The 26,503-nt window shown below is 46.2% G+C and overlaps 4 protein-coding genes across 5 annotated transcripts; 2 read left to right on the forward strand and 2 right to left on the reverse strand.

The window, feature by feature from the left end:
- Positions 1 to 630: 630 nt before the first annotated feature.
- LOC307239777 (proteasome subunit beta type-6-B like protein-like) lies at positions 631 to 3,645 on the reverse strand (the record flags this gene model as incomplete). The annotated part of the gene is made up of 6 exons (XM_080013333.1): positions 631 to 967; positions 1,597 to 1,741; positions 2,106 to 2,235; positions 2,700 to 2,831; positions 3,155 to 3,225; positions 3,601 to 3,645. 6 exons carry the CDS (start codon positions 3,643 to 3,645, stop codon positions 840 to 842), a joined length of 651 nt encoding a protein of 216 aa, XP_079869459.1. The 3' UTR covers positions 631 to 839.
- An 85-nt stretch (positions 3,646 to 3,730) lies between these two features.
- Positions 3,731 to 11,178, forward strand: LOC307243620 (proteasome subunit beta type-7-like; the record flags this gene model as incomplete). Its single annotated transcript, XM_080018484.1, has 8 exons — positions 3,731 to 3,792; positions 4,160 to 4,244; positions 5,979 to 6,076; positions 6,795 to 6,935; positions 8,907 to 9,022; positions 9,558 to 9,616; positions 9,765 to 9,916; positions 11,013 to 11,178. 8 exons carry the CDS (start codon positions 3,731 to 3,733, stop codon positions 11,122 to 11,124), a joined length of 825 nt encoding a protein of 274 aa, XP_079874610.1. The 3' UTR covers positions 11,125 to 11,178.
- An 885-nt stretch (positions 11,179 to 12,063) lies between these two features.
- Positions 12,064 to 16,122, forward strand: LOC307242425 (proteasome subunit beta type-8-like). Its single transcript, XM_080016905.1, has 6 exons — positions 12,064 to 12,247; positions 13,690 to 13,828; positions 14,294 to 14,405; positions 14,543 to 14,672; positions 15,103 to 15,307; positions 15,842 to 16,122. The coding sequence occupies exons 1-6, from the start codon at positions 12,122 to 12,124 to the stop codon at positions 15,928 to 15,930; spliced, it is 801 nt and encodes a 266-aa protein (XP_079873031.1). The 5' UTR covers positions 12,064 to 12,121; the 3' UTR covers positions 15,931 to 16,122.
- Positions 16,123 to 17,458: 1,336 nt separating this feature from the next.
- LOC307230545 (major histocompatibility complex class I-related gene protein-like) lies at positions 17,459 to 26,096 on the reverse strand. 2 transcript variants are annotated; one of them, XM_080000982.1, is made up of 8 exons: positions 25,945 to 26,096; positions 24,673 to 24,939; positions 23,602 to 23,880; positions 20,515 to 20,817; positions 19,872 to 19,979; positions 18,832 to 18,849; positions 18,134 to 18,208; positions 17,459 to 17,987 (listed from the first exon to the last, which is right to left on the reverse strand). In XM_080000982.1, the coding sequence occupies exons 1-7, from the start codon at positions 26,039 to 26,041 to the stop codon at positions 18,141 to 18,143; spliced, it is 1,140 nt and encodes a 379-aa protein (XP_079857108.1). In that variant the 5' UTR covers positions 26,042 to 26,096; the 3' UTR covers positions 17,459 to 17,987; positions 18,134 to 18,140. The 2 variants fall into 2 exon arrangements, with proteins under 2 accessions (XP_079857108.1, XP_079857107.1); XM_080000981.1 differs by having other exon boundaries at positions 17,459 to 18,005.
- Positions 26,097 to 26,503: the final 407 nt, after the last annotated feature.

Genomic DNA, 26,503 nt, shown 5'->3' on the forward strand with positions numbered 1-26,503 from the left:
TCTTCTCTGCTCAAACCCAAAGTGACAGTGACTCTGTTCCTTGTGCTCGAACACTATAAGAAATATAAAAGGCATCGAGCTTTAAGAGATATAGAAATCCAGCCCCTTCTCACAAAAACGGAACAAAGGATAAATACAAATAATCGAATCATATTTTTAATTATAATTGTATTATTTGTATTTTTTTTTTAAACTATTAACTATTTTTTATAAACTTCACTAATGAGGCGATGTTTACTGTTTATATGAGCACTTTCTGCCAGCAAGGTTCAGGTTCAACCACATTGCAGCTTATCATTATAAAATAAAGTGTGCATACTTAATTTTTTATTAATATCCTTATTATCTTTTTTTATATAAATGATTAAATATTGCATCATCCTGGTCACGTTTGAATGTAAATTGGGGCAACGATAAAAAAAACAAAACATGTCACGTTTTATTTCCACACGTTACACACACATGGGAAGGTAAGACAACGACAGCAGGGCTCAGGCTTCTAGAACAGACAGTTTATTGTCATTGATAATTCATTCCCTTGCAGCACGCAAACACTTTTTTTGATCAACTGGATGAAGTAATAAGCTCATAATATGTGATGTCATCTGACAATGGATATGCAGCTGCTGTGTGAATTAATTGGGTGTCACGGAAATACACACCCCGACTATCACTGGGCAACAGAGGGTAATTTAACTTTATTTAAATCCACCTTCACACTACAACACCAGTGCACAACACAGGATAAATATCTTCTTTATTGGAGAAAAGCTCGAATTTTGCAATTTCTACCAGGACTAAAATCTGCTCTGGAGCAGCGGCTCCAGAGCAGGACTCGATCACTCGTCGTGGAACTTTGGGAGCTTGTTGCCGGGGACGACCACATGCTCCACCGCCGTCTCCGTGATGACCACCAGGTGAGCCACGCCGCCACTCACGTTGTCCCTCCCCATGGCCAGGGAGAGAGCTGAGGGCAGGGGTGAGGAGGAAGAGGGTGAGAGAGAGGGAGAGAGAAGAAGGAGAGTTAGAAAGAAGGAGGAGGAATCACGGTGGATAGGAACAAGTGAACGGCAGAGAGGAGCAAGACGCCAGTGGCAGGAAGAACAGAAGAGGGATTTGGTCAAGTTGTCACAGGATGTGTGTCAATGACTCGTCCACTGTCCAATAGATTATTCCTAATTCATGAATCGTGAATCGACTTTGGGTTGAATCTGTTTTGTTGAAATGAGATTGTGACGATTGCATTGAAATTAACTGAATTCATCTCAAAGTATTACTGCTGTGACCAGGGCTTCAGGCTAAACCCACCTGTACATTTTAATGTGAGCAACAGATTTCTATCCTCACCTTTACTTCCACTGAGTGAGTGCACCTTGTTCTGCTAAATAAAATGGCGGCATGAACCAACCCCAACCAACAGTGTTGGTGTAATTGGGGCCAAGGCAGCGTTCACAGAAACCTTCCTCCTGGAAGGAAATTCCTCTCAAGTGCTCAAGCGCCGCTCCCAACCTCATGTATGAACCATGTCAATGCGTTGCTTTTGGCCCCTTGTGTCGTGAGAACGGGGCCCTTAAAAGACTGTGAATAGGACCGTACCGTTGGTGGCAAACTGGAGGCACTCCTCTTTGGTCATGCCAGCTTTGTATTTGGCGTCCACATAGCCGTAGATGTAGGTGCTGCCAGATCCGCCGATGGTGAAGGGCTGAGGAATCAGCATGCCTCCCAGAGACACAACATACACCTGCATGGGGAGCACACAGAGCAGACTGGCCCTGGTTCATTGAACTGGATGAAATCCAGACATGGGCACATTGTGATGTGGTCTCAATGAAGCTACAGGGCCACGCGACGTGATTTTCCGAGGCCGATTTGGCAACGATTTGAGATGGGGCTGAGTGACATGAGATCTGAGATGTGAAAGGGTAAATAAACCACTCGCTTGAATATTTGGGAATCTCTGGGAAGGCTCACATCACGCCTCTGACCCACTCACATTGAAGAAGGGTTCAGACAAGGAGCCAAATCACGGCAAATCTGAGCCCGGCTTAAAACAAGGCTCGGGGCCGAAGGGGAGGAGTTTGGGTCCCGGGGGTGGGGCCCCTCACCTGTGCTCCTTTCTTCCTGTCCCAGCCGGCTGTGATGAAGCCGGCCTGGAGCTCCTCCTTGTTGCTGTAGCACAGCTCCTTCAGCACGGAGGCGGCGGCCATCACCAGCGGCGGGCTCTCCATCTGGACGCTACGGGTTTGGGTACGGAGGGAAGATAAAGGGAAGATGAGAGGGAAGGTAAGATGGGCCCAGGAAGAGGGAGAGTGGAGGGGGAGGAACAACATGTACGTAAATGAGAGGAGAAGAGACGTAGAAAGACAGGAAGAAAATATAATACACGTGTGAGCGAAACAAACTCTGCTGCTGTTACTTCTTCCTGTTAAAGGCTGATGACTGCAATGTCAGCTCCACCTCCACTGACAAATGTAGTTGTTGTGAGTCGCCTTGGATTACAGCGACCGCCACTTGAAAATGTCAATGTACCGCACAGGAAAATAATTACTGTTACATATGAATGAGCATGCAAGTGTGTGTCTGCGTGCACGTGCGTGTGTGTGTGTGTGTGTGTGTGTGTGTGTGTGTGTGTGTGTGTGTGTGTGTGTGTGTGTGTGTTTGTGTGTGTGTGTGTGTGTGTGTGTGCATTGCTTATGCACCTGTGGAAGGACAGGTGGAACTTGGCAGCTTTGAGGACAGCCTGTGCATCTGCCAGTGAACCAGCCATGCAGCAGAAGATTCTGTCATGCACCTGAATCAGCTTGTTGATGGTCTTAGATGATACAAAGGACCTGGACGGAGAGAGAGAGAGAGAGAGAGAGAGAGAGAGAGAGAGAGGGGGGAGAGGGGAGAGGGAGAGGAGGAACAGATAAGGAAGATGAATATTGTTGCCAAAGAGTTTCCCAATGAATAAACAGCCTTAGAGATAAACAGATAGACAGACAGACAGACAGACAGACAGACAGACAGACAGACAGACAGACAGACAGACAGATAGATAGATAGATAGATAGATAGATAGACAGACAGACAGACAGACAGACAGATAGATAGATAGATAGATAGACAGACAGACAGACAGACAGATAGACAGATAGACAGATAGACCTCTCACCCCCCAATTGAGGCCCTTGAGTCTGAACCAATCAGGACTCCTCCATCAAACGTCACTGCCAGGATGGTGGTCTGCATGAGGAGGGGGAAGTGGAAGCTTTCACCTCATGGTGGCGGACCCCGCCACCAGCAATGTCAACGTCATCTCAAGGAGCGCGCGCCTCCAGCAAATACATTGAACGGCTGTTTCTTTAAACGTACCGGCTCCAAAAAAAAGAGGAAGATTCAAACCACTTTAATATTGCTGAGCATGCTGGGAAGTGGAGTCAAAGCAGGAAGATTGAGCAGAAATCCAAAGTGTCCCCAAAACCCCTGTGATTAAGTGGGTTTGACACAAATGTCCCCCCAAAATACAACACTGCGTATGTACAAAGCACCTGCCACGAACACACAGTACAGAGTGTTTTCTTTCCTCTTTTATGGGTTATGCGATATGGGTTTACTCACCCCCGTGCTGACACCATTGATCCGGTGCGAGTAGGAGTCCTCCATGTTTTAAAGCAACACGACGAGAGAGAGAGAGAGAGAGAGAGAGAGAGAGAGAGAGAGAGAGAGCTCAGGGTGGCTTCAGGTGAGAATGGCTCAATCCAACGTCCTGGAGACCCCGACGCCGGGATTTAATTTCGACAACAGTTGCAGGTTTGATTTCTCGGTGTTTCTTTCCGGTTCTGACTTTGTGTGAAAGAAAGATAAATAAAGAAAAAAGTTGAAGCAGGAAGTCCAGTAACACAGCAACTCAATGGAGATGGAAAGTGAAAGCAGATCCTTGTTTTGGAAAGAGACTGAACCACGTACAAAGCTGAGCAAAGAGAAGCTGAAATGTTTGTTATTTGTCGGAATAGTTATATATATATATATTTATTTTTAATTTATATATATATATATATTTTTATTTATATATATATATATATATTTATATAGTTGTTGCCATGCACTTCTTACTTTCCATGTTTCCATCGTCTATCCACCCCCACCCCCACCCCCACCCAACCACCTTTTGCTGCAGAAATGCTGTTTTGGAGGATTTGCTTGGGGGGGGGACACCCAAACCTTTAAAGACAGGCACCACCATAGCAGGAGTGGTGTTCAAGGTAAGTATTAGTAGTATAAGTACTAGTAATAACAATAATAAATACAGCTGCAGGCAGCGATACACAGGGTGGGGTTTCGTCGTGTTAGGTAGGTATTACAGTTTTCCGGGTTCTCTGAAACGCAGCAGGATTTTCTGAGTTTCCATCGAACGCTGCATCGTCCCCCCGGTCTGTCGTCTCCTGGTTGCTCGTCTCGTGGAGCAACCACTATGAGGTCCACACAGAGCAACCCTCCTAATGTGCATGAGCACCCAGAGAGGGAAACCAGACTTATATAACATGGTTCATGACGTCACAAAGCGCCTCGCTTCACTAAGTAATCAAACTATGCCAGAATTCTTCAACTTCTGGTCAATTTGCAACGGTTTTTCACTAATTCCTGCTACAAATGTAGATTGATGTGGATAAAACCTGCAGCACAAGATGTCTGAAACACCCCGGTTCTAACGTGGGATCAGTGATTGTCGTGTTGTAGACACTTTTTTCAAAACACAGAGAAGATTAAAAAAAAAAATTAATTCCCAGCGAATTTTCGGGTGTTTTGTAAAACGCAGCACGAGTTACAGTTTTTACAAGTTTCCATTAAATGCAGCATCGGCTCAAGTCGTCTGTCTACGTGTCGCAAGTGGCTGCATGGGAACGAGTCCGAGAGACGACGCTCGGACTTCTACAACTTAGGATGATGACGTCACAAAGCGCCCGCCCCCTACTAATCAAGTCCTCTCAACACTCTTCTACTTCCGGTAAAATAACCAATGTTTTCCACTCATTTCACCAGCGACACCTCGACCTTGTGCGTGCGTACTGCGATTGTCGTGTTCCAGATACTTTTAGCCCGAAAAACACAAAGTAAGAAGAAAATTCCCAACAATAACAATAGGAATGGGCTGGACCCCTAATAATAATAATAATAATAATAATAATAATAATAATAATATTAATAATAATCACAATAATAATAACAACAATAATAATAGTATTACTAATACTAATTACAACAACAACAATATTTATAATAGTAATAATAATAATAATAATAATAATAACCATATTAATTGTATAAATAATAATAATAATAATAACTTCCTCCCAAAGTGCTCTACATTCATAGAAGGCAAAGTAAATATTCTCTTCAATTTCAGTTGTGGGTCATCAGTTTAGGAGGTGGCGTTAAAGGAGTCACAGCCGTTCACAATCTAGATGCTGTGCATGAGGTCACGTCCCTGTTTTGTGCCACGTCGTGACGTCAACGGACAAATTCTATCTTTTGGCTTCGGTTTGTTCTTCGCCCAAATCATTTTTTCTCAGACATGCGTGAGAAGACACGCACGCAGATCCATCCCCGCCCAAGAAAAGTCATAGAAGCATGTATGGAGCATGAAACGGCGAAAGGTTCGATTCCCAAGAGCGGTGGGGACTGGACTGAACACTGTTCTGGTTGTTGTTTTGAAACATGCAGCATCTTGAGGATGATGATGCTGCTGCTTTCAGGAACACAGAGCAGGAGTTTGCTCCGTTTCTAATGAATACGTCCGTAAAGGAAGGATTTGAACACTGCTGAGACAGCCGGGGAGGACACGGCACAAAAGGATGAAAAGCCATCGCACTGTTTGTTTCGGGAGATTCATTTAATGGACAGGAAGTGCTGCGGGGTTTGGACGGAGCAGATGTTTGTTTCCACCTCAGCTGCGTTGGAGCTCTGGTGCTGAGGCTCCGTGGTGTGTGTTGCTCCAGAGCAGCGTGGTGCTGGGAGCGGACACCAGAGCCACATCCAGTGAGGTGGTCGCCAACAAGACCTGCACCAAGATCCACCACATCACCCCCAATATATAGTGAGTGCAGAGAGAAACCTTCCTCCCCTTCCTCCTCTTCCTCCTCTTCCTCCCCTTACTCCTCTTCCTCCCCTTCCTCCTCTTCCTCCTCTTCCTCCTCTTCCTCCTCTTCCTCCTCCACCTCCTCTTCCTCCTCTTGCTCCTCTTCCTCCTCTTCCTCCAATTCCTCATCTTCCTCCTCTTGCTCCATTCCCTCCCCTCCCTCCTCTTCCTCCTCTTCCTCCTCTTCCTCCCCTCCCTCCTCTTCCTCCCCTTCCTCATCTTCCTCCTCTTCCTCCAGGCCCACACCTTTCTCGTTCTTTCCTTCCACCAGATCGTCACTCTTTTCTTTTGTGCGCCCTCCTCCCTTTCCATCTTAATTCCACAGACGTTATTGGCCCCAAAGAGCCAAGGAGTCCATACAATCTTGAAAAGGCTTCAAGTCAAAAGGAGCAACTCCAGAGCATCCAATCAAACTGAACAGAACAAACACTGATTCAAACGTCAATGTGAAATGAACCAATCAGAGACGTTGTCTGTGGAGCATGTCTGACTTCTCTCTGTGGGTTGCAGAACTGAGATGTTGTCCCTGCCTTCCCCTCTCTGTCTCTCTGTCTGTCTGTCTGTCTGTCTGTCTGTCTCTCTGTCCGTCTGTCTTTCTGTCTCTGTCTCTATCTGTCTCTGTCTGCCTCTGTCTGCCTCTGTCTGTCTCTGTCTGCCTCTGTCTGTCTGTCTCTAGCTGCTGTGGAGCAGGTACTGCAGCAGACACCCAGAAGACCACAGACCTTCTCTCCTCCAATCTCTCCATCTTCTCCCTGAACAGCGGCAGGAAGCCCCGTGTGCTCATGGCCGTCAACATTCTACAGGACATGCTCTACAGGTGTGTGTGTGTGTGTGGTGTGTGTGTGTGTGTGTGTGTGGTGTGTGTGTATGTGTGTGTGTGTGTGTGTGTGTGTGTGTGTGTGTGTGTGTGTGTGTGTGTGTGTGTGTGTGTGTGTGTGCATAGATGATACCAGCTTCTTGGTAAATATGGGTGGGTGCCAGTGGGTTTGAACCTGTACTATTTGTAGGAAATGTAGTAATTATGAAATTGAAACTCTGTGTTTGTATTTGTGTTTTTTAATGGTTAAAACCTGTTCAAAACAAATATTCTTGCCACTCACTTGGATTGAACCACTGTGAATGTACAGGAAGATGTTATCACCTGCTGGGCATTGCTGCCTGTCACACCTCCTCCGGTGCCCATGGGTCAGCTGCAGGGTCATCAGCCAGAAACCACCATTCACCAACGTTTCGCTCCTTTAATTCTGGAGCGTCTCCTGGTGGAGCAGTGACAGGGATGTCTCCCTGTCACCCCCTGCAGCTGATAGTTGTTCTCCCCTGCGGCTGTTGTCTGGGGTTAGGTGTTCTTTCCCCAACACCTATCCTTCCCCCTTTCTCAGCCTCCTCTGCCAGGTCCTTTGTTGCCCTCTTTAGCCTCCCTCCGGTCACTCCTGCATCCCTCAAGAGGCGTGTGGTTGACAACCCCAAAAACCCTCGGCATCCGACCTCCACTGGGTAGATGGTAGCCTTCCAGCCAGCCTCCCGGCACTCAGCAGCCAGCTCTGAATACTTGGCCTTCTTACATTCGAAGGCGGCCTCAATCCCCTCCTCCAGTGGTACTGTGAGCTCGATGAGGTGCACAGATCTTGCCTTGGTTGACCACACAACTATGTCTGGTCGGAGAGATGTGGTGGTGATCTCTGTGGGGAACTGGAGCTGCCTGTCGAGGTCAACCCTCATGTTCCACTCCTGGTCGGGGGAGAAGGGCCTTGATGTTTCTGTTGGCCTGGTATTTCTCCTTACCCCTCCTTCTGAGACAAAGCTGGTGTTGTCCTCTGCTGATGGTGGTTCTTTGTTACCCTGTCGACACACCTCCAGCACTTCGGCTAGTTTTCTCAGGACCTGGTCGTGGCGCCATCTGTAGCACCCCTGTGAAAGCGCGATCTTGCAGCCTGATAAGATGTGCTGGAGGCTTGCGTTGGGGGCATTGCAGAGTGAGCAGCATTCTTCGTTCCCAAACCACTGGTGAAGGTTCTGAGGACAGGGAAGCCTGTCGTAGGTTGAGCGAATGAGGAAGCTGAGTCTTGCCTGTGGAATCTTCCACAGGTCTGACCAACTGATGTTCCGGTTAACAACTCCCTCCCAGGTTGTCCAGCCTCCTTGACGGCCCTGCAACACAGCCTTGATCTTGTAGCGATCTTCCTCCATGCTCGTCACCTCTGCCACCACCGTCTCCTCTCCTTACGGTTGACCTTGGACCAGAAGCGTGGCGCCTCTCCCCATCCTAGCCCTGCTCTTCCTGTCTGGACTCTGCCCACGATCTCCCGGTGTTGCAGCCGACCGACAGCTTGGTCACCCTCGGTTTGGGCATTCCACTTACGGCCGGTTGGAACCTTGGCGTTTGCATTCCTTACCGACTGGTCTGTGGACTCTCTTAGCTCGAGAACCAGTCTGGTCTTCTCCTGCATGTAGCCCAAACTTATGGACTGCAGTGGCAGCTGCAGTGTGTTCTTCCCGAAGAGACCGGTTTCAGATAGGCACGGTGGCAGCCCCAACCACTTTCGGATGAATGAATTGGCTTTTCCATCCATCTTACTTGCGGTCGATGAAGGGATCTCACTCATTTTCGGGGGCCACATTACCCTTGTGTAGATTGTGAACTGGTAGCACCAGACCTTATACTTCCCAGGAAGTTGGCTTCTACTGGCCTTCTACTTCCATATACACTAGTATATGGAAGCATTTGAAGTGTTGCTCCTGATGCTGCTTGTTGGTATGAATAACATAATTTCATGTACTGCACCGTCAGGTACAGAGGCCAGATAGGGGCTCACCTCATCCTGGGAGGGGTGGACTGCACTGGACACCACCTGTACACAGTGGGGCCGCACGGCAGCATGAGCAAGGTGCCCTACCTCGCAATGGGTAAGTCATTTCGCATCATCAGTCAATTTAGCACATTTTTCGGTTAAAGGAATGGGTTTCCCCGTCACAGACTATTGCAAGTTATTTTTCAGCACGCATTGATGAAATAAGTCTTTTTTTTTGTCGAACATTCCAAAAAAATTGGAAGTAACTTTTTCGAGGGGAAGCAGAGCTTTGATGCTCTGAGAGAAGACATTTCAAGACACTTTTTGTTATTCTAGGAAAACAGGAATACAGATAACTTTCCTCCTTTTCCTCTTGATGATAGATAGGTAGACAGACGGACAGACAGACAGACAGATAGACAGATAGACAAATAGATAGATAGATAGATAGATAGACAGACAGACAGACAGACAGACAGACAGACAGACAGACAGACAGACAGACAGACAGATAGATAGATAGATAGATAGATAGATGATAGATAGATAGATAGATAGATAGATAGATAGATAGATAGATTGATTGATTGATTGATTGATTGATAGATAGATCATGTTTGTGTTTTCACGCTGAACACAGTGTTGTGCAGGTTCTGGTGACTTGGCGGCTCTGGGGATTCTGGAGGACAGATTCAAACCTGACATGGAGGTACAGAGTGGTGCACAAGTCCATTGGAGGCATTATAATTATAAATTCACATCATCTATAATATCTGTCTGTCTAACTGTCTGTCTGTCTGTCTGTCTGTCTGTCTGTCTGTCCACCCGCCTCCCTCCCTCCTCTTTGGTTTTCCCAGCTGGAGGAGGCCCAGTTCTTGGTGCGTGACTCCATCCATGCAGGCATCATGAGTGACTTGGGTTCGGGAAACAACATTGACATGTGTGTGATCACGGCGCAGGGGGTGGAGTACATCCGACCGTACCAGGAGTCCGAGTACAGCGACCAGAGGTGACGCTCCTTGGCTTTAACCACACTACAAGAGAGGCCACTGGCTCCAGCAAGTGCAAACATTCTTTGCCGCCTGTTCACACCTACTTACCATGTGACCCATGGCAGATTCTGCTGTTTAAAGCCGTAACAAAAACACCTAAAATCAACCTTGGTCCTGGCCAAGTCAAATAATAAATCTATTTCAGTTTTCTTTTGATCACACCAAAATGTATGAATCACGCTCCTTTGGCTTGAGCCTTCGTCCTCCATCACTTGACCTTTGAACCACTGCAAATAAAGTTCAGCTTGAACTGTTGCCACCTGCACACATCAGGATGACGTCTATGAATCCATCTATGATCTGTGCGTTTAGACAGAAGTGGCATGAGCTGATGTATTTTGTTCATGTTGAGACGTTCATAATACATATCCCATCTGTGTCACGTGGAAAAACATCCCAATCGGGTCATTTCAGTGAGTTGTTCAAAGTTACTCTGTCACCATCCTCCTTGCCTGCCTTGACTCCCTGTCTGTCTGTCTGTCTCTCTCAAGCCCTCTCTAGCTCCCCCTGTCTGTCTCTAGCTCCCTCTGTCTGTGTCTGGTGTCATTTCATTTCCCTGTCACTGCACACCTTTCCCCAGGCAGTGATCTCACCACCCGTCTCCACCTTCCTCATTCTCTTGTCGCAGCATGTGTCGCAGCACATGTCGCAGCACGTCCTTTCCACGTCCCTGCCTGTTTCCCTGTGTGTGCGCCCTGAACTGTGAGTTCCTGTTTCTCCGCCGGCTCCTCTGCTCCTGGTCCCTGATTCTGGTTTCCCTGCCTGGTCGTGAGTCCCTGTCTTCCCTGTCACGAGTCCCTGCCGGTCCTGATCCCCCGTCTGTTGCCTGTTCTGGATTCCCTGTGTCTTCTCAATAAACCCCCCTCAATACTCCTTAAACCCTGTGTCTTGCAGTTGGGTTCCTCCTCTTGACCACCTCTTAACAAACTCAGATGAAACGTGACGCGTCGTGTGGAGCGAGTTGTGGGGAATTCTCCTCAAGATGCTTTAAAACCCTTTCTGCAAATTGTTTGTCGTCAGAGTATCTGTTATTTCTCCCTAACTCTTTGGCAGGCGGAGGAAATACAAGCACCACCCAGGCACAACAGGCGTTTTGGAGGAGGAAGTCGTCCCCCTGAAGCTTGAGGTTGTGGAGGAGACGGTGCAGCGGATGGATACGCTCTGAGCCGCACGGCACTGCGGGGAAAGAAACACATTTAGCTGAGAAAAGGAGAAGAGGAAGCATCCAAATGAACTTTTTTATTATTATCACTGTTTTTATTATTTTCCTCATTCATTTTTTGAAGACATTGCAAAGATGTTTTTAAGATGTAAATCACATTTCTATTAGATGTTGAATGTGGATATAACATGTGACTACATATAAATAAACTGTTCAAGTATTGAATCAAATATTTTTTGCGTCCAACCCTGTGTTTAAAACATCCTGTACGCCTTTATTGGAAAACAAGAATAGTCGCTTGCTATAATAAATCTAATGAACAAAACAGTATGACTGAACTATTAGTGTTTTTACATAGTCATGTAAACAGTAAACATCACGCACTGATGGTGACAACCATATCCAAACAATACAACACCAACTGAATTAAACACTGAATAAAAAGCTTACATTTTTTAAATACACACAAAATAAAAAATGGCAAAAAAGTAAAGGAGTAAAGAAAATTGTCTACCTAGACACTGATGACGACACAGTGTTTTCAACCTCCTATTGGTTAATACTGTTAAAGCCGCACCTTTCATACTCAACATGTCACTAACACCAGGCAACCACACAGTAATATAACATGAATATTTTAATAAAAGCACACAAGCTGAATTCATTTGGTGAAAAAAAAATAATATTATATTGATTTTCAGTTTTGGATCATCAATTTATACCGCAATGTTGAATATGTTTATTTTATTGGTGGCTGATGTTTTCGGATTATAATATATATTAAAAAAAAAAACCCGAATAATAATAATAATAATAATAATAATAATAATAATAATAATAATAATAATATACCATCCAATTCCAAGTAAATTGTCAATCTAACTGTCAATATAAATCCGTGATCATATTACTTTCACTTTCGATTTCTTGGGTGAAATTTGGGACGTTTGGTTGCCAGGCAGTGTTTTCTGTCATATCTTTGTATTTCATTGTTGTAACCATGGCCCTTTTCCAAGTAAGCGGTTATAACCTTTATTCCAAGCTCGGTGGGCGGATGATGGACCGACCCAGTCACTACAGCTTCGGCACCAAAAGCCCAGAGTTTGCTGTTCCTTTGGGTGTGGACGTGAGTCTCATTTCACAAGGTTTTCCTTTTTGTTTGGTTTGTTTTTGTCATAAGAAGCTGAGTCGTTTGGAGCGTCAGAGCGTCCAGCTCCAGACGCGTCCGTTCAGTCGTTTTTACGCGTCTGTTGGTTCAAAGCGGGGGTGTCAAAGCTAGGGCCCGCGGGCCTCTTTGGGTGCCAGCAGGGGGCTCGAATCCGGCCCGCGGGGACTAATGGAGAGAAGGGGAAAATATTTGTATAATTATTTATAATTTTATATATGTTTTAATAGTTATAGTAAGGGCTGGGTATTGTTTAAAATGTACAGTACCAGTACCAATACCAGTACCTTAAAGTGATACCGATACCAATACAGTACTTCATTCATACCTTTTTTCTCTACTACACCCATCATGTGAATGGAAGCATTCAGTGTAAAATGCCACCACTCCTCCCCCTCCAAAGTATTTTTACAGTAATAACATTTTGAAAGTTCAAATGATTGAAATATTTATGAAATAACTGAACCAAACTGTATAATGAAGTATTTGGGAAGTGTCGTTTGAAACAAACATCCAGTACAGGAGGAATGATGACAAGGAGGAAAACCTCTTCCACTGTTCATATGGACACCTGACTGTTGTTTTAAGATGAACCCATCCTTTAACACACTGTTGTAGCTGCTGCTGCGGTAGTGAGCCAATCACACGTCTCATTCCATGGAAGAAGGCTTGTGGTGATTGGCTGAGAGCAAAACCACACAAATAGTCTTTTTTTCTTCGATCTGGGGGCAAAAAGGATGGAATGCAGGTATCGTTTGACTGGAGAAGTTTCCATACTACTTGCTTTTGGGTTATTTCGGTTGATACCTTAAAGGTGTTGAGCACCAATACCCAGCCCTAGTTATAGTTGTGTGTAATTAGTACAGATCCATCTGACTCAGTGTCAGTTGAGTTGAGGTGATGTTGGTGCTAAAGCCTCGTCCACATTGTGTGATTGTTTCAAGGGTGAAGGACGATGAAAAGATGTATCAGCTATCACTACCCTGACTCAGCTCCATCTCAAATCGCTGCCAAATCTGCCTCCAGAATCACCTCATGTGGCCCCAGCTTTAAATGAAAGGAAGCGCTTGAGGAAAAATGCTGTCATTTCATACGCTTGGTTCCAATGACCCTGTCAGCGTCTCGGTGGGCTGCATCGCTCATGCACACATGCTGGCACAGACCTCCCATCACCGTTCAAAGGGATGGGAGGTCTGTGCCAGAGATCACATTTTGGCAGATTCGGCCCCAAACGGCCCGTTGGCCTCGTCGTGGATTGTGCGTGCGGAGGCCACGTGGGTGTGTGTGCGGCTCTTTTAAACGTCATATTCTGCTTTTACCCGCACCACCGACTGAACCATCGCCGATCCTCATTGGGGTTATGACAGACTCCAGTAAATCCCCTTTGTCCCCCTCTATTGCAGCCATCCGGGCTCCTCAAGTCCTGCAACAGAGACGGGGTGTGCATCCACCTCCACCACGGAACCACCACCCTGGCCTTCATGTTCAGACACGGCGTCATTGTGGCCGTGGACTCCAGAGCCTCAGCTGGCAGTTACATCGGTACCAGCACAGTACTCAGACCTTTTACTTCAGTAAAAGTACAAATACCCTGTCGCAAAAAGAAAGTACCACATTACTCCTAAATGTACTTAAAGTATTCACAGTAAAGGTACTGGTCATATCCAGTGCTCTGATATAACAGAGCGGATATAAAACCTAAATCATTATATTATCAAAAGTCTCTGAAAGTGATGATACTTCAATAAATACAGATACAGTACTTGCCACACAACGGTCAGTAGTTGTTGTAATTGTCCCTTTCTACTGAGCATCCTCTAAAACACATCATGTCAGTTCCTGATGTTGTTTATTTATGACTTATTATCTGTGTTTCAATGCAATTACTTTGACTTTTGGCCCCTTTGTCTTCAGGAGGTTGAACAGCAAACCCCCAAATTAAAAATAAACACTTAGACACGTCCAATAGTTTGCAGATAAACTGTAATAACCCCGGTGTCTCTGCAGCTTCGCAGGAGGTGAATAAAGTGATAGAGATTAACCCTTACCTGCTGGGAACTATGTCTGGTAGCGCCGCCGACTGTCAGTACTGGGAGAGGCTGCTGGCCAAAGAGTGCAGGTCAGCCTGTCTGTCTGCCTGTCTGTCTGCGTTTCTGTCCGTCCGTCCGTCTGTCCCGTCTCCATCCTGGCTTTGCCTGTTTTCCACCTCGGGAGGCGTGTCCGTCTAAAATGTGTAAAGTGTGTGAAATCTGTCAGACTGTACAAACTCAGGAACAAGCAAAGGATCTCGGTGGCTGCGGCGTCCAAGCTGCTGTCCAACATGATGCAGCGCTACAGGGGAATGGGCCTCTCCATCGGCAGCATGATCTGTGGCTGGGACCAGCAGGTGCTCCTTGTTGTGTTTGTATGCAGAGTGCAAGTGCAGGTGTGCAGCGTGGGCTGAGGCGCATTCAGTGACGGTCAAATAGAAATAATTTGGAGCGACACCCAAGCAAGCAATAAGCTTAAAGAAGACCTCGTAGAATATGCCCTGTGCCTTTTTGTCTGTTTCTCACTCTTTCACATTGAAACGTTCTGTTTCCTTGTGGGTTGAAAAGACCAAAGTGCAGTTAAAACAGCGTCTTTTTCTGATCTGCCACAGTGTTTAGTATGGGATGGAAGGGTTTGTTCACACGGCGGCCGACAGTTGAACCTCTGCCTCCAGGGTCCCACCAAGAACAGAGGCAGCGTTTTCAGCGTCACCCAAGCCAGATCTCTAGCACCAAATCAAAGTAAAAGCTTGCAACCAACTGCACTGAACTGCGCTTCCTTCCCAGGGCCCCGGGCTTTATTACGTGGACGACAACGGGACGCGCCTGTCCGGTCGCATGTTTTCCACCGGCTGCGGAAACAGCTACGCCTACGGTGTGGTGGACAGCGGGTACTGGGAGGACATGACGGTGGAGGAGGCGTACGAGCTCGGCCGCAGGGCCATCGCGCACGCCACTCACCGGGACGCCTACTCCGGAGGAGTGGTCAACAGTGAGTAGGCTCCCAATGCTACACAACGTGTTGCTGGTTTTTTGTCTGGAGCGTCTCACTCGTGGCGTCTTGAAACAAGCAGAGAAAAGCTGCTCAAAGTGCGGATTCTCAACTCCTCAAACAATCCCACGTTTATGTCTGTGAGTGGAATGGTCCCAGAGGTTTTATCATTTGACAACAACAAATAACAAGGAATAAACAAAACAAAGCTGACAGTGCAGAGTCCAAGGTTGTTGATAGATTTACTACTAATCTCTATTCTTTGTCATTGTTTTGGCTGCTGGCAGCTATAGAAATTCTTACATCTGACAGCATCATGCATGACTCCTCTCATTTGTTAAAGATTGAGAGTCATTCTGGATTATTCTAACATGTGTTTAAAGTGATTCTACCAAGGTCAGTTGAATGTTGACGTGAGGTGTCTGTACGACGCCATTTTGAGTGTTTGAGTAAGAAAATGTAAATAAAGACATTTTGCGTGTGTGTGTGTGTGCCTGTGTATGTGTGTGTGTGTGTGTGTGTGTGTGTGTGCAGTGTATCACATGCAGGAGGACGGCTGGGTCAAGGTGTGTAAGGAGGACGTCTCAGAGCTGATCCATCGCTATAGGAAGGGCATGTTCTGAATATGAGCCCAGAAGAACATCTGTCGTCCATTTACTGACATTTATTACAGGTTCAAGAAAAAAGATGAGAAGACCTAAGGATTGAAGTGAAATAAATAAACTTCATCTTAAGTTAATTGATTGATTGATAATATGTTGATTTGATTCATAGACAGAAATAATAAATGATTCTATTTTTAGAACAACAGGTCATGCACTGCGTCCAGTTGAATAGATTTGAGTAAATGACATCAGTTATTTGAGTCATTTGACCAAAAGTGTCATTCTGGCATAATGTGCATTCTGGATAATTGTGTTGTCTGTACCGTTACGGTTACTCTTCATTTATATGCTTCAGCTCATATTTAGAAATAAAGACTGCTGCCTGAAGCTTTCATGGTGTGTGGCCAATACGTGCGGGGAGTGGGACCCAAACTGAGATGCTGCATAGACACAGAATTTCCACAAACAGAACAAAACTTGTCAAGCAAAACATGTCAGTGTTGGAAGAAGATACGTTGTTGTCATGAAACGTTTGTAAAATGTCACAGGAACCAAACAAGTTGAAGCATCGGGGCATGAGAGAGAAACGATCATGTCAAGTAGAAATATCAAAGCATAGAATTAAAGACTCAATTCCACTAAATCCACAGGAAGTAGATTTCCTCTGGCTGATATCCACCACAAGTTGAATGAAAGTAAAACAAATAATTGAATGAAGAGAATGTTCTATATCAGGACTTGAGGCCGTTGAAGTGAAAAAGGATCAGTGAGTTGCTGCGATACTAGATAGACCAACAGGAAGTGCCAAACATGATGCCACGCCCTGGCTGCTGTGTGCTGACAGCCCTCCCAAACCGGTTCGGTGTGATGGCCCCTGGTTCGGCAACCTCCAGTCTCCAAGTGATAGTGAGCGTTGAAAACAGTCCCACTTGTTGGCTTTCATGCTCATAAGGTCATTATCCAGCCAAGCTAATCAAATGGAATAAGGATAACATGGACTGTACTTGATGTGGTGTTTTTAAAAGCACACATACTTAGAATCCAACACAGAGAACACAGTATTTCAGTGTTTGGCTGTGAAGGGGAAAATGTTTCTCATTCCAAGAGGGAATGAGATTTGGGCAAAGGGAATTTTACTGATTTACTCTTACAAAACGTCCCTAAACATTCCCTGCGAGCGATGTGTTGTTTTCTAAAGAGGAAACCTCTCTACTATCTCTCAGGGGTTCTCAACCTTTGCCACCCAGGACCCAGTTTTTAGCTCCCAAAATGTTCTTTTTTTCTTGTTGCCATTAATATTATTTGTGGTGTGGGGATGGTTTGAGCAGCCACACCTGACCTGGATCTAGGTCTAGGTCTGATCTGTGGCGTCTGATGCCGGTTGCTCAGCAGGTTTGACAAACCAGGCAAATGGAGTTACCTCAGGAGCATTTTAGGGAATTAGTTATTGCTCATTTCTCTGTTGACAGAAAAGCAAATGACAACAAATGATCAACTGAACGTCTGTGTTGAAAGGTAAGCATCAGTGAAAGAGACAAACTTTTGGAATTTGGGAAACTTTATTAAACGGCAGAATCTAAGTGCAACAACAACTGTGACGTAATAAATGTTTAACAAAGAAAAGAAAACACCGATCTATCAACCCAATATCAATGAATACACAATATGACAGAATGATATAAAAGATCAAATAGATAATATTTCATGACATCAAAGAAAAATAATCCCAAAAAGAAACTCACTAAACACATTAAGACTTGACTAAAATAGAATCTCATCTAAAATCATTCCACAAATGATAGATTCTCACACGTCAGGAAAGTGAAAAGTGAACTGGATACATTCTGATGGTGTATGACAGTTTTAGATCATCCTCCTGCTTGTGCAGGATTTCAAGAAAGTTTTGAATATTATATATATTTTACATTTTTTATAATTGCCTGTGATTTGTTGTGATAACTGAATGAAAGGAGAACTGTAATGACTTATGAATAATTAAGAAACCAACAAAACCAATAATTAAAAAGAAAACAATAATGACATCGCTCTGTTCTTCAAGTGAAACATCTTTCAACCTAAAGAGGACGGAGCCCCTACAACACAGGTGGAAACACACTTTTAATACATATATTGTACAGTTTGTATTGTATTGTTTAGTACATATATTGTAGAACAGGACGCTGTAGCTGTGATGTTGTGAAGCCATGTGGAGGAGACTTACTTTGAGCTCAGTTCTCTACAGAAACATCAGGCGGTGGATTGAGTTTCTCAGAAAGCTCAGAGCTGTTGTCTGAACCTGAGGGAGGAGCAACAGTGTGTTAGTATATACACCTTATTTCCTCAAATAGTGAGCGACGCCTTTATTTACCTCAACTGCAGAGGCTACCGCCCTTTATTGGAAGCAGGCTTATATTAGAGGCAGGCTGCTAAATCAAATTCCCTCTGTATGATGAGTATATTTCATCATATTTTACCCGGGGGAAATAGTTTTTTCTGAGTTTCCCTTGAACGCAGCACGTGCTGCTTTGGAGCGTTGGAGAGCGACAGCGCTCAGAGCGAGGCCTTTGCCCCAAGAAGCGATCTGTGATCTGATGCACAGCAGTATGAAACGGAGTAAATTAAATACATCTAAAATAAAAACACTGTTTTATTTTCTTTGTTTGGAGAAAAGATCACTCTTAAGGAGCTGCAGAGCTGTTCCGGTGCGGAACTCCACAGCTCAGATGGGTTTTTCCTCCGCTCTGTATTTGAGGCAAGTTATATTATATTGCAACGTGTCAGGTGTACGGTCTATTGAGAAGGAGCATTATTTAATATTAAAGCCTTTACATTCTCTGTTTTTCTGTTGAATCACCTGAGCCTCAATTTCTCCTTGACTTGGTGCAACAGGAAGTTAAATTAACATCACATTCCACTTACCAGGTGGGAGACATTTTTCTGAAAGAAAGGGTAAAAAACATTGATTAATATGAAATAAAGATGAGAAAACCATCTTTTTTCAGTGCAGTGTTCCACGTCCTCTCTCCAGTTCATCACGAGCCCCCATCCTGTCTCTGACGCAAGTCGTGTTGCGGTGCTTAAACTTGAGTTGGCGAACGATTCCCGTACGATTGGGTCATAACCAACAAATCTTTTAAACGTCTCAGGGAGCCTGGAGTCACTCCGGCCAAATAGTCGTTCGTTGGTTTCCTTTGCGCGGGTCACGCACTGTGCCTCAAGCAGCCCAGCAACGAGCCCAACAAGCTCCTCAACTGTCCATGCAGTGAGTGGGCGAGAGAGAGAGAGAGAGAGAGAGAGAGAGAGAGAGAGAGAGAGAGAGAGAAGAGAGAGAGAGAGAGAGAGAGAGAGAGAGAGAGAGATGAGAGAGAGAGAGAGAGAGAGAGAAGAGAGAGAGAGAGAGAGAGAGAGAGAGAGAGAGAGAGAGAGAGAGAGAGAGAAAGTGAGAAAATCTACAACTCACAAAGTGAAAATAATCACTGAGGATGAAATGAAGGTGAGTGATTTACACCCTGCATTCCACCAAAATAATGACAATTCAGTGATTCCTGTGAGAATCCCGTTCAGGGCTCAGAGTGGAACAGACTCTTCCTCCTCTCCTTCATCGTTCAGGAAGTCCTCCCTCGCCCACCCCACCCCACGAAGCCAGCGTGGGAAAACGGAAAGGGATCTTTTTAGGGATCTTTTTTAGTCAAGAAGCCGCTCTGGAAAAAGAGCCCGACCTTTGGTGGCTGTTCCACTCAGACGGCTTCAAACAGAGTGGGGAGCCATGTTGTTCACATGTCCTTTACTTAGAACCTGTTCAAACACATGAACAGTAGATTTCAGTGAAGACACAGACAAGGTGTTTGGCTCGGTGGCGTCCGGGGGCCCAGAGTCACTTGTCGCTCTCTAACTTGTGGGAGGAAGTGGCCCGCGGGGCGCCAGGTGCTGGAAGTCTGTTCCCAGCGTTTGATGCTCACCTCTCTCATTCTTCTTCTTGTACAGCGCGACTCCAGCGGCAACAAGGACCATGACGACAACAACAGCCGCCACGACGCCGACGGCCACGCCCACACTGGAGGCTTTAGCTTCAACAAAACATCAGGGAAGGAGGGTTAGAACACTCTGACACAAAGTCCTACATCAGCAGAAAGAAAAATGACTTTATATTTGGTATTTAAAGTGTGTTTCACATCCTTCTTCTCCTTCATTTATTAATGTGTTGTTTTTCAACCTTAATGTTTAGGGACAAGCCTTGTTTTCATCTCAATCATTTAACAATTTCATGTTTTGCGTCATCACATGTCGTTCCACGCTCAGGGTCATGTGATCTGACCGTGGTCGTCACGACAACGTAAATGTGATTCAAAACTAATTTCGGCCTCCGACAGATTGTGGGCGTAGCCACACTCTCACTCCGTCGCTTCTCCAAAATGGAGTCATTACTCGGCCATTTGTCTTCCCGCAGGAGTGTCTAGATGACTTTAGGGAGACTGAGCTGAAGAGGAGCTCAGGGCTCAGATGGAGGCTCAGGCTACTTCCCCAGTGAAGCCTGATGTCACTACTCAGAGTCACATGTGGGGCGTGTCTCTCCTCCTCCGTCACTTCCCTCCCGCATCTCACCCCGGTTGCTCCTGATCCGCCCCGACTCCAGCGGGGTGATGATGTCATCCCGGAGGCCGTGGAGCTGAAGCTTGCAGGCGTACCTCCCCCAGTCCTCGGGCCGCACCGACGCCAGGCTCAGCTCGGCACTGATCTGGAAGGTTCCGTCGGGGTTGGGGAGCAGCTCTCCGTGCTCCACCTCCTCATGGAGCTCCTCTCCGTCTCTGGTCCAGAACACCATCACTCTGTCAGGGTAGAAACCTGTAGCGTGGCAGGCGACCGGAGAGGAGGGGCTCTTCTGGAGGAGGGACACTGATGGAGGGACTGGGGGGGAGGAAAAAGAGAGGGAGGGAAGGAGGGGGGGTGGCGGACAGAGGTAGAAAAAGAGAGGGGAGGGGGACGGCGGGGGAGAGAGAGAGGGAGGAGGGATTGATAGAGCGAGAGAAAGAGAGACGAAGGGAGAGAGGGAGAGAGATAGAGGGATGGGCAGAAAGAGAGAGAGAGAGAGAGAGGGAGGGAGAGAGACAGAGGGAGAGAGATAGAGAAAGGAGAGAGAGGGAGGGAGAGGGAGGGAGGGGATTGATAGAGCGAGAGAAGAGAGATGAAGGGAGGGAGGGAGAGGGTGGGAGATAGAGGGATGGGAGGGCCAGAGAGAGAGAGGGAGGGAGGAGGGATTAATAGAGCGAGAGAAAGAGAGATTAAGCGAGTGAGGGAGGAAGGGAGATGGAGTATAGAAAAAGGAGAGAGAGGGAGAGAGATGAAGGAAGGGAGGGGGTGATAGAGAGATGGTGAGGGGCGAGAGAGAGAGAAAGGGACAGGAGAGGGGGGAGGGATCGATAAAGAGAGATGAAGAGGGGGGGTAGAGAAAAGGAGAGCGGGAGGGATGGATGGAGAGGGAGTATAGAAAACGGGAGAGGGAGGGAGAGAGAAAGAGAGTTTGGGAGGGAGGATAGAAAAAGGAGAGATAGCGAGGGAGGTAGGGAAGGAGATTGATAGAGTGAGGGAGAGAGATGAAGGGAGAGAGGAAGGGGGTGATAGAGAAAGGGAGAACAAGAGCGAGGGTATAGAAAAATGAGAGAGGGAGGAGAGAGAAAGAGAGGGGAAGGGGGGAGGGAGGGAGATGGGAAGAGGGGGAGATAGAGGGATGGGGAGGGGAGGGAAGAAAGAGAGAAGGACAGAAGAGGGATGAGGGATTGATAGAGCGAGGGAGAGAGAGAGAGATGAAGGGAGAGAGGGAGGGGGTTATAGAGAAAGGGAGAGTGAGATGGAGGGAGGGAGAGGGAGATAGAAAAGGAAGAGGGAGGGAGAGAGAAAGAGGGATGGGAGGGAGGATAGAAAAATGAGAGATAGCGAGGGAGGAGTGATTGATAGAGCGAGAGATGAAGGGAGAGAGGGAAGGGGGTGATAGAGAAAGGGAGAGAGGGAGGGAGGGAAAGGGAGAGAGAGGGCGTATACAAAAGGAGAGAAGGAGGGAGGGAGAAAGAGGGATGGGGAGGGGCAGAGAGATGGGGGAGAGAGACAGAAGAGGGAGGAGGGGTTGATAGAGAAAGGGAGAGCGGGAGGGAGGGAGAGGGAGATAGAGGGATGGAGAGGAAGGATAGAAAAATGAGAGATAGCGAGTGGGGGATTGATAGAGTGAGAGAGATGAAGGGAGGGAGGGGAGATAGAGAAAGGGAGAGCGTGAGAGAGAGGGAGGGAGATAGAGGGAGGATAGAAAAAGGAGAGATAGCAATGGAGGGAGGGGGATTGATAGAGCGAGAGATGAAGGGGGATGGGGAGGGAGGGAGAGTATAGAAAAAAGAGAGGGAGGTGGACAGTGGGGGAGAGAGAAAGGGAGGGGAGATTGATAGAACGAGAGAAGAAAGATAAAGGGAGTGAGGGAGAGGGTGAAAGAGAATGGAAGAGTGGCAGGGGGAGAGAGAGATAGAGGGATGGGGAGGGAGGATAGAAAAAGGAGAGATAGTGAGGGAGGGAGGGAGGGGGATTGATAGAGCGAGGGAGATGGAGGGAGGGAGGGAGGGGTAATAGAGAAAGGGAGAGAGGGAGAGTGGGAGAGAGAGGGTGTATAGAAAAAGGAGAGAGAGAGGGAGGGAAGGAGATATAGAGATGGAGAGGGAGGATAGTAGAAGGAGAGATAGCGAGGGAGGGTGATTGGTAGAGCGAGAGAAAGAGATGAAGGGAGAGAGGGAGGGAGAGAGAGTATATAAAAAGGAGAGGGAGGGAGAGAGAAATAGGGATGGGGAGGGAGGATAGAAAAAGGATAGATAGGGAGGGGGAGAGGGGATGATAGAGAAACAGAGAGCCAGAGGGAGGGAGAGGGAGGAGGGATTGATAGAGCGAGAAAAGGGAGATGAAGGGAAAGAGGGAGAGAGGGAGTAGAGAAAAAAGAGAGGGAGAGAGAGAGAAAGAGAGAGAGGGAGGAAGGGAGAAAGAGGGATGGGGAGGGAGGATAGAAAAAGGAGAGATGGCCAGGGAGGGAGGGAGGGGGATTCATAGAGCAAGAGAGAGATGAAGGGAGGGAGAGAGGGGGTGATAGGGAGAGTGGGAGGGAGGGAGGGACATAGAGGGATGGGGGAGGGGCAGAGAGAGAGGGAAGAGGGATTGATAGAATGAGAGAAAGATGAAGGGAGTGAGGGAGGGGATAGAGAAAGGAGAGATAGCGAGGGAGGGGATTGAAAGAGTGAGAGAAGAGAGATGAAGTGAGAGAGGGAGGGGTGATAGAGAAAGGGAGAGGGAGGGAGAGAGAAAGAGAGGGAGGGAGGGAGGGAGGATAGAAAAGGGAGAGAGTGATTGGGGGGGATTGATAGAGCGAGAGAAAGAGAGATGAAGGGGGGGTGATGGAGAAAGGGAGAGTGGGAGGGAGGGAGAGAGAGGGCATAAAAAAGGAGAGAGGGAGGAGGGATTGATAGAACCAGAGAGAGAGGGATGAAGGGAGAGAAGGAGAAGAGAGGGAGGGAGGGAGGGAGGATAGAAAAAGGAGAGATAGCGAGGGAGGGAGGGAGAGAGGGAGGGAGGGAGGGAGGGAGGAGGAGGATTGATGGAGAGATGAAGGAGCAAGACAGAAATAAAATATGTGGAGAAGAGAAATTAAAGGTCATGTGATTCTACCTGTTCTCTGCAGAGTTTCCTTCCCGTACTTCAAATACTTCTTCAGCCACATAATACACAGCTCTGTGAAGTAGTACTTCCTGTATTCTAAATCAGCTTTATCTCTGTCCAATCTCAGTTTGGTGATGAAAGCCTCTTGTGATAGAGCGATCCATGACATCATCTTCAGGTCAAACACGATGAAGTCTTCTCCATCATAACCATACTGTTCATAACCATCAATGGCTCCAGTCTCATCATCCCACTCACAGCCGTACATCTTCTGAGCAATGTGTCGATCTGAGAGAGAGAAACAAACACTGTAGTAAACAGCAGCTGATGGTGTTGATGGGACACACCCACCCGGAGTCTTCCTGACACCACCTCTCATTGCTACATCCAATGTTGTTTTGGAAAATCACGACAATATGGTGAAAAACTTTCCTTCACATCATCTCCTGCTTCCACTGACAACTATGGTCACACACACTCACAGCAAAGCAGTGTGTGTGTGTGTGTGTGTGTGTGTGTGTGTGTGTGTGTGTGTTTACATGGATGGTTGTGTGTGTGTGTGTGTTTACATGGGTGTTTGTTGTGTGTGTCTGTGTGTGTGTGTGTGTGTGTGTGTGTTTACATGGATGGTTGTGTGTGTGTGTGTGTTTACATGGGTGTTTGTTGTGTGTGTGTGTGTGTGTGTGTGTGTGTTTACATGGATGGTTGTTGTGTGTATGTGTGTGTGTGTGACAGTGTTAACATTGATAATGTTTAGTTTTGTTTTGTTTCTCTTTATGTTTAGTTCATTTGATGTGTGATATAAAGAGTGTGTCTTCATGGGTGTAAATGTGTGTGTGTGTGTGTGTGTGTGTGTGTGTGTGTGTGTGTGTGTGTGTGTGTGAGAGACAGTGTTAACATGAGTGTATGATATAAAGAGTGTCTTCATGTGTGTGTGTGTGTTTACGTGGATGGTTGTTGTGTGTGTGTGTGTGTGTGTGTGTGTGTGTGTGTGTGTGTGTGTGTGTATGTGTGTGTGTGTGTGTGTGTATGAGTCAGAACAGACAAAACAATGTAGAGGTAAATAAATAATAAACATACCTCCAGTTTGGTTAAAGCGCTTCTTCAAAGTTTCAATGTTGACTTTGAAGACCTGCTGTACATTCATCAAACCTCCAGTCTGTTTCTCCCAGTATTGTGGATCATCTGTTGTGACCTTGTCCATCCAGTCCTGTTTGGGTTGTGTTCTCTGGGTGTTGCTGTCATAGTGAACAATCTGCAATTCATCAACCATCCCAACAGCCACAAACTCTGGGAAGTTTGGAACTCCAGAGGACGCCGTGTAGAAATACTTGAGTGAGTGCAACACTGTTGGAGGGACAGACAAGGTGACATCACATTTATATCAACTTTGTTGTTGACGTCAACGTTCCCTGTGGAGCCGAGTATTTTAAAGTTGATTTATTTATGTGGCCAATTCAACATTATTCAACAGGTTTGTAGAAACAAAAATGGCAGAATTATTATTTAAAGGAAAACAAAACATTGTTGTCGTGACCGTGACGTCAGAATGATTGAAACCTCCGTTGAATTGAGGGTGTTTTTGGGAAGGAATGTAAAGAAACATGTTGAGAGGACAAGCTGTCCTGTCCTGAAACCCTCCCTGCTTTGATGATGGGATGGAAACGTCACACAAACACATTGAGCTTATTTTGACGCAGCTCAGTCATCTGTGGCATTAAAGTCTCTCTGTTCAAATTTGGGCTTTTTCTTTTAAAATGAGATGAGAAGATAATATAGAAAAGTATTATAGGATGAAGAGTTACCATGGTAACTGACATCTTACACCAAAACAAAGTTCCATTTGTATCGTTTCAGCTCAAGAACAAGTGGAGTCGGCAAAAGCTGTGATGGGGCTTGATTTGAGGCGTCATGACAGTGACAGGTGCTTGATCATCTAGTTCAGCACTTTCAAGTGTTTTCCTTCATCTTTGAAGCATCTCGTCATTTCTTGAATGATCTCTTCAATCATCCATCTCACTGGCTTCAGCTGTCAACAGCTGTGAGCACAGCGCCCCCTGCGGCTGCACTTAGTATCGCAGCGACGCTCCAGATCCGCACATAATGAAAGTGAAAGGACTTTGCACTTTGTCCAAGAGACTTTCACACGAACAAGTTGAAATTTGATAAACGGGATAAAAGCGTCGATATAATAACAAGTGTAAAGGCTTTTGGTGTTGAGAGGGTGTAGTGATCAGGGTTGAAAGCCAGTTGGATGTGTTGGATGTGCAGTGTATACGCAGGCAGCTCAACACAGCCAGAGACACATGAACAACCAGACGAAGGAAGGAGAGATTTTCAGCAGGATCTTACCTGGAGATGCAACATCACACAAGACGAGCAAGGAGAAGATAAACTGCTTCATTTTGAATCCTCCCAGCAACAGCTGCTCCTGTGGCACCTGTGACATCCTGATAAACACTGAACTGATGCTGCTCCGAGGCTTCCTCGGTCTGACCAGTGTGGAAGCTCCTCCTTTAGGGAGGACGCGGCTTCCATTTACAGCCAATAGCAATTCAATACGGCCGTGACGTCACCGGTTCCTAGGTGGAATGGATGGCTGCAGGTTGTTCCTTGAAAGGAAATGAACAGAAAGAAAGAAAGAAAGAAAGAAAGAAAGAAAGAAAGAAATGAAGAGACAAAGAAAGAAATGAAGAAAGAAAGAAAGAAATGAAGAAAGACGAGAGAAAGAAATGAAGAAAGAAAGAGAGAAAGACTGGATCCTCTCCATAGAAACAGTGCATTTGTACAGTATTCTGATGTGACTTGGTACGTTCAGTGCAGCTCTACAGTCACTCAAACTACTTTTCTGTCGTCTCCTCTGCATCCAAATGAAACAACAAGTCATGAATCCACACTGCGTTGCCTTCTA

Source organism: Zeus faber (genome assembly GCF_960531495.2).
Source record: "Zeus faber genome assembly, chromosome: 1".
NCBI lineage: Eukaryota > Metazoa > Chordata > Actinopteri > Zeiformes > Zeidae > Zeus > Zeus faber.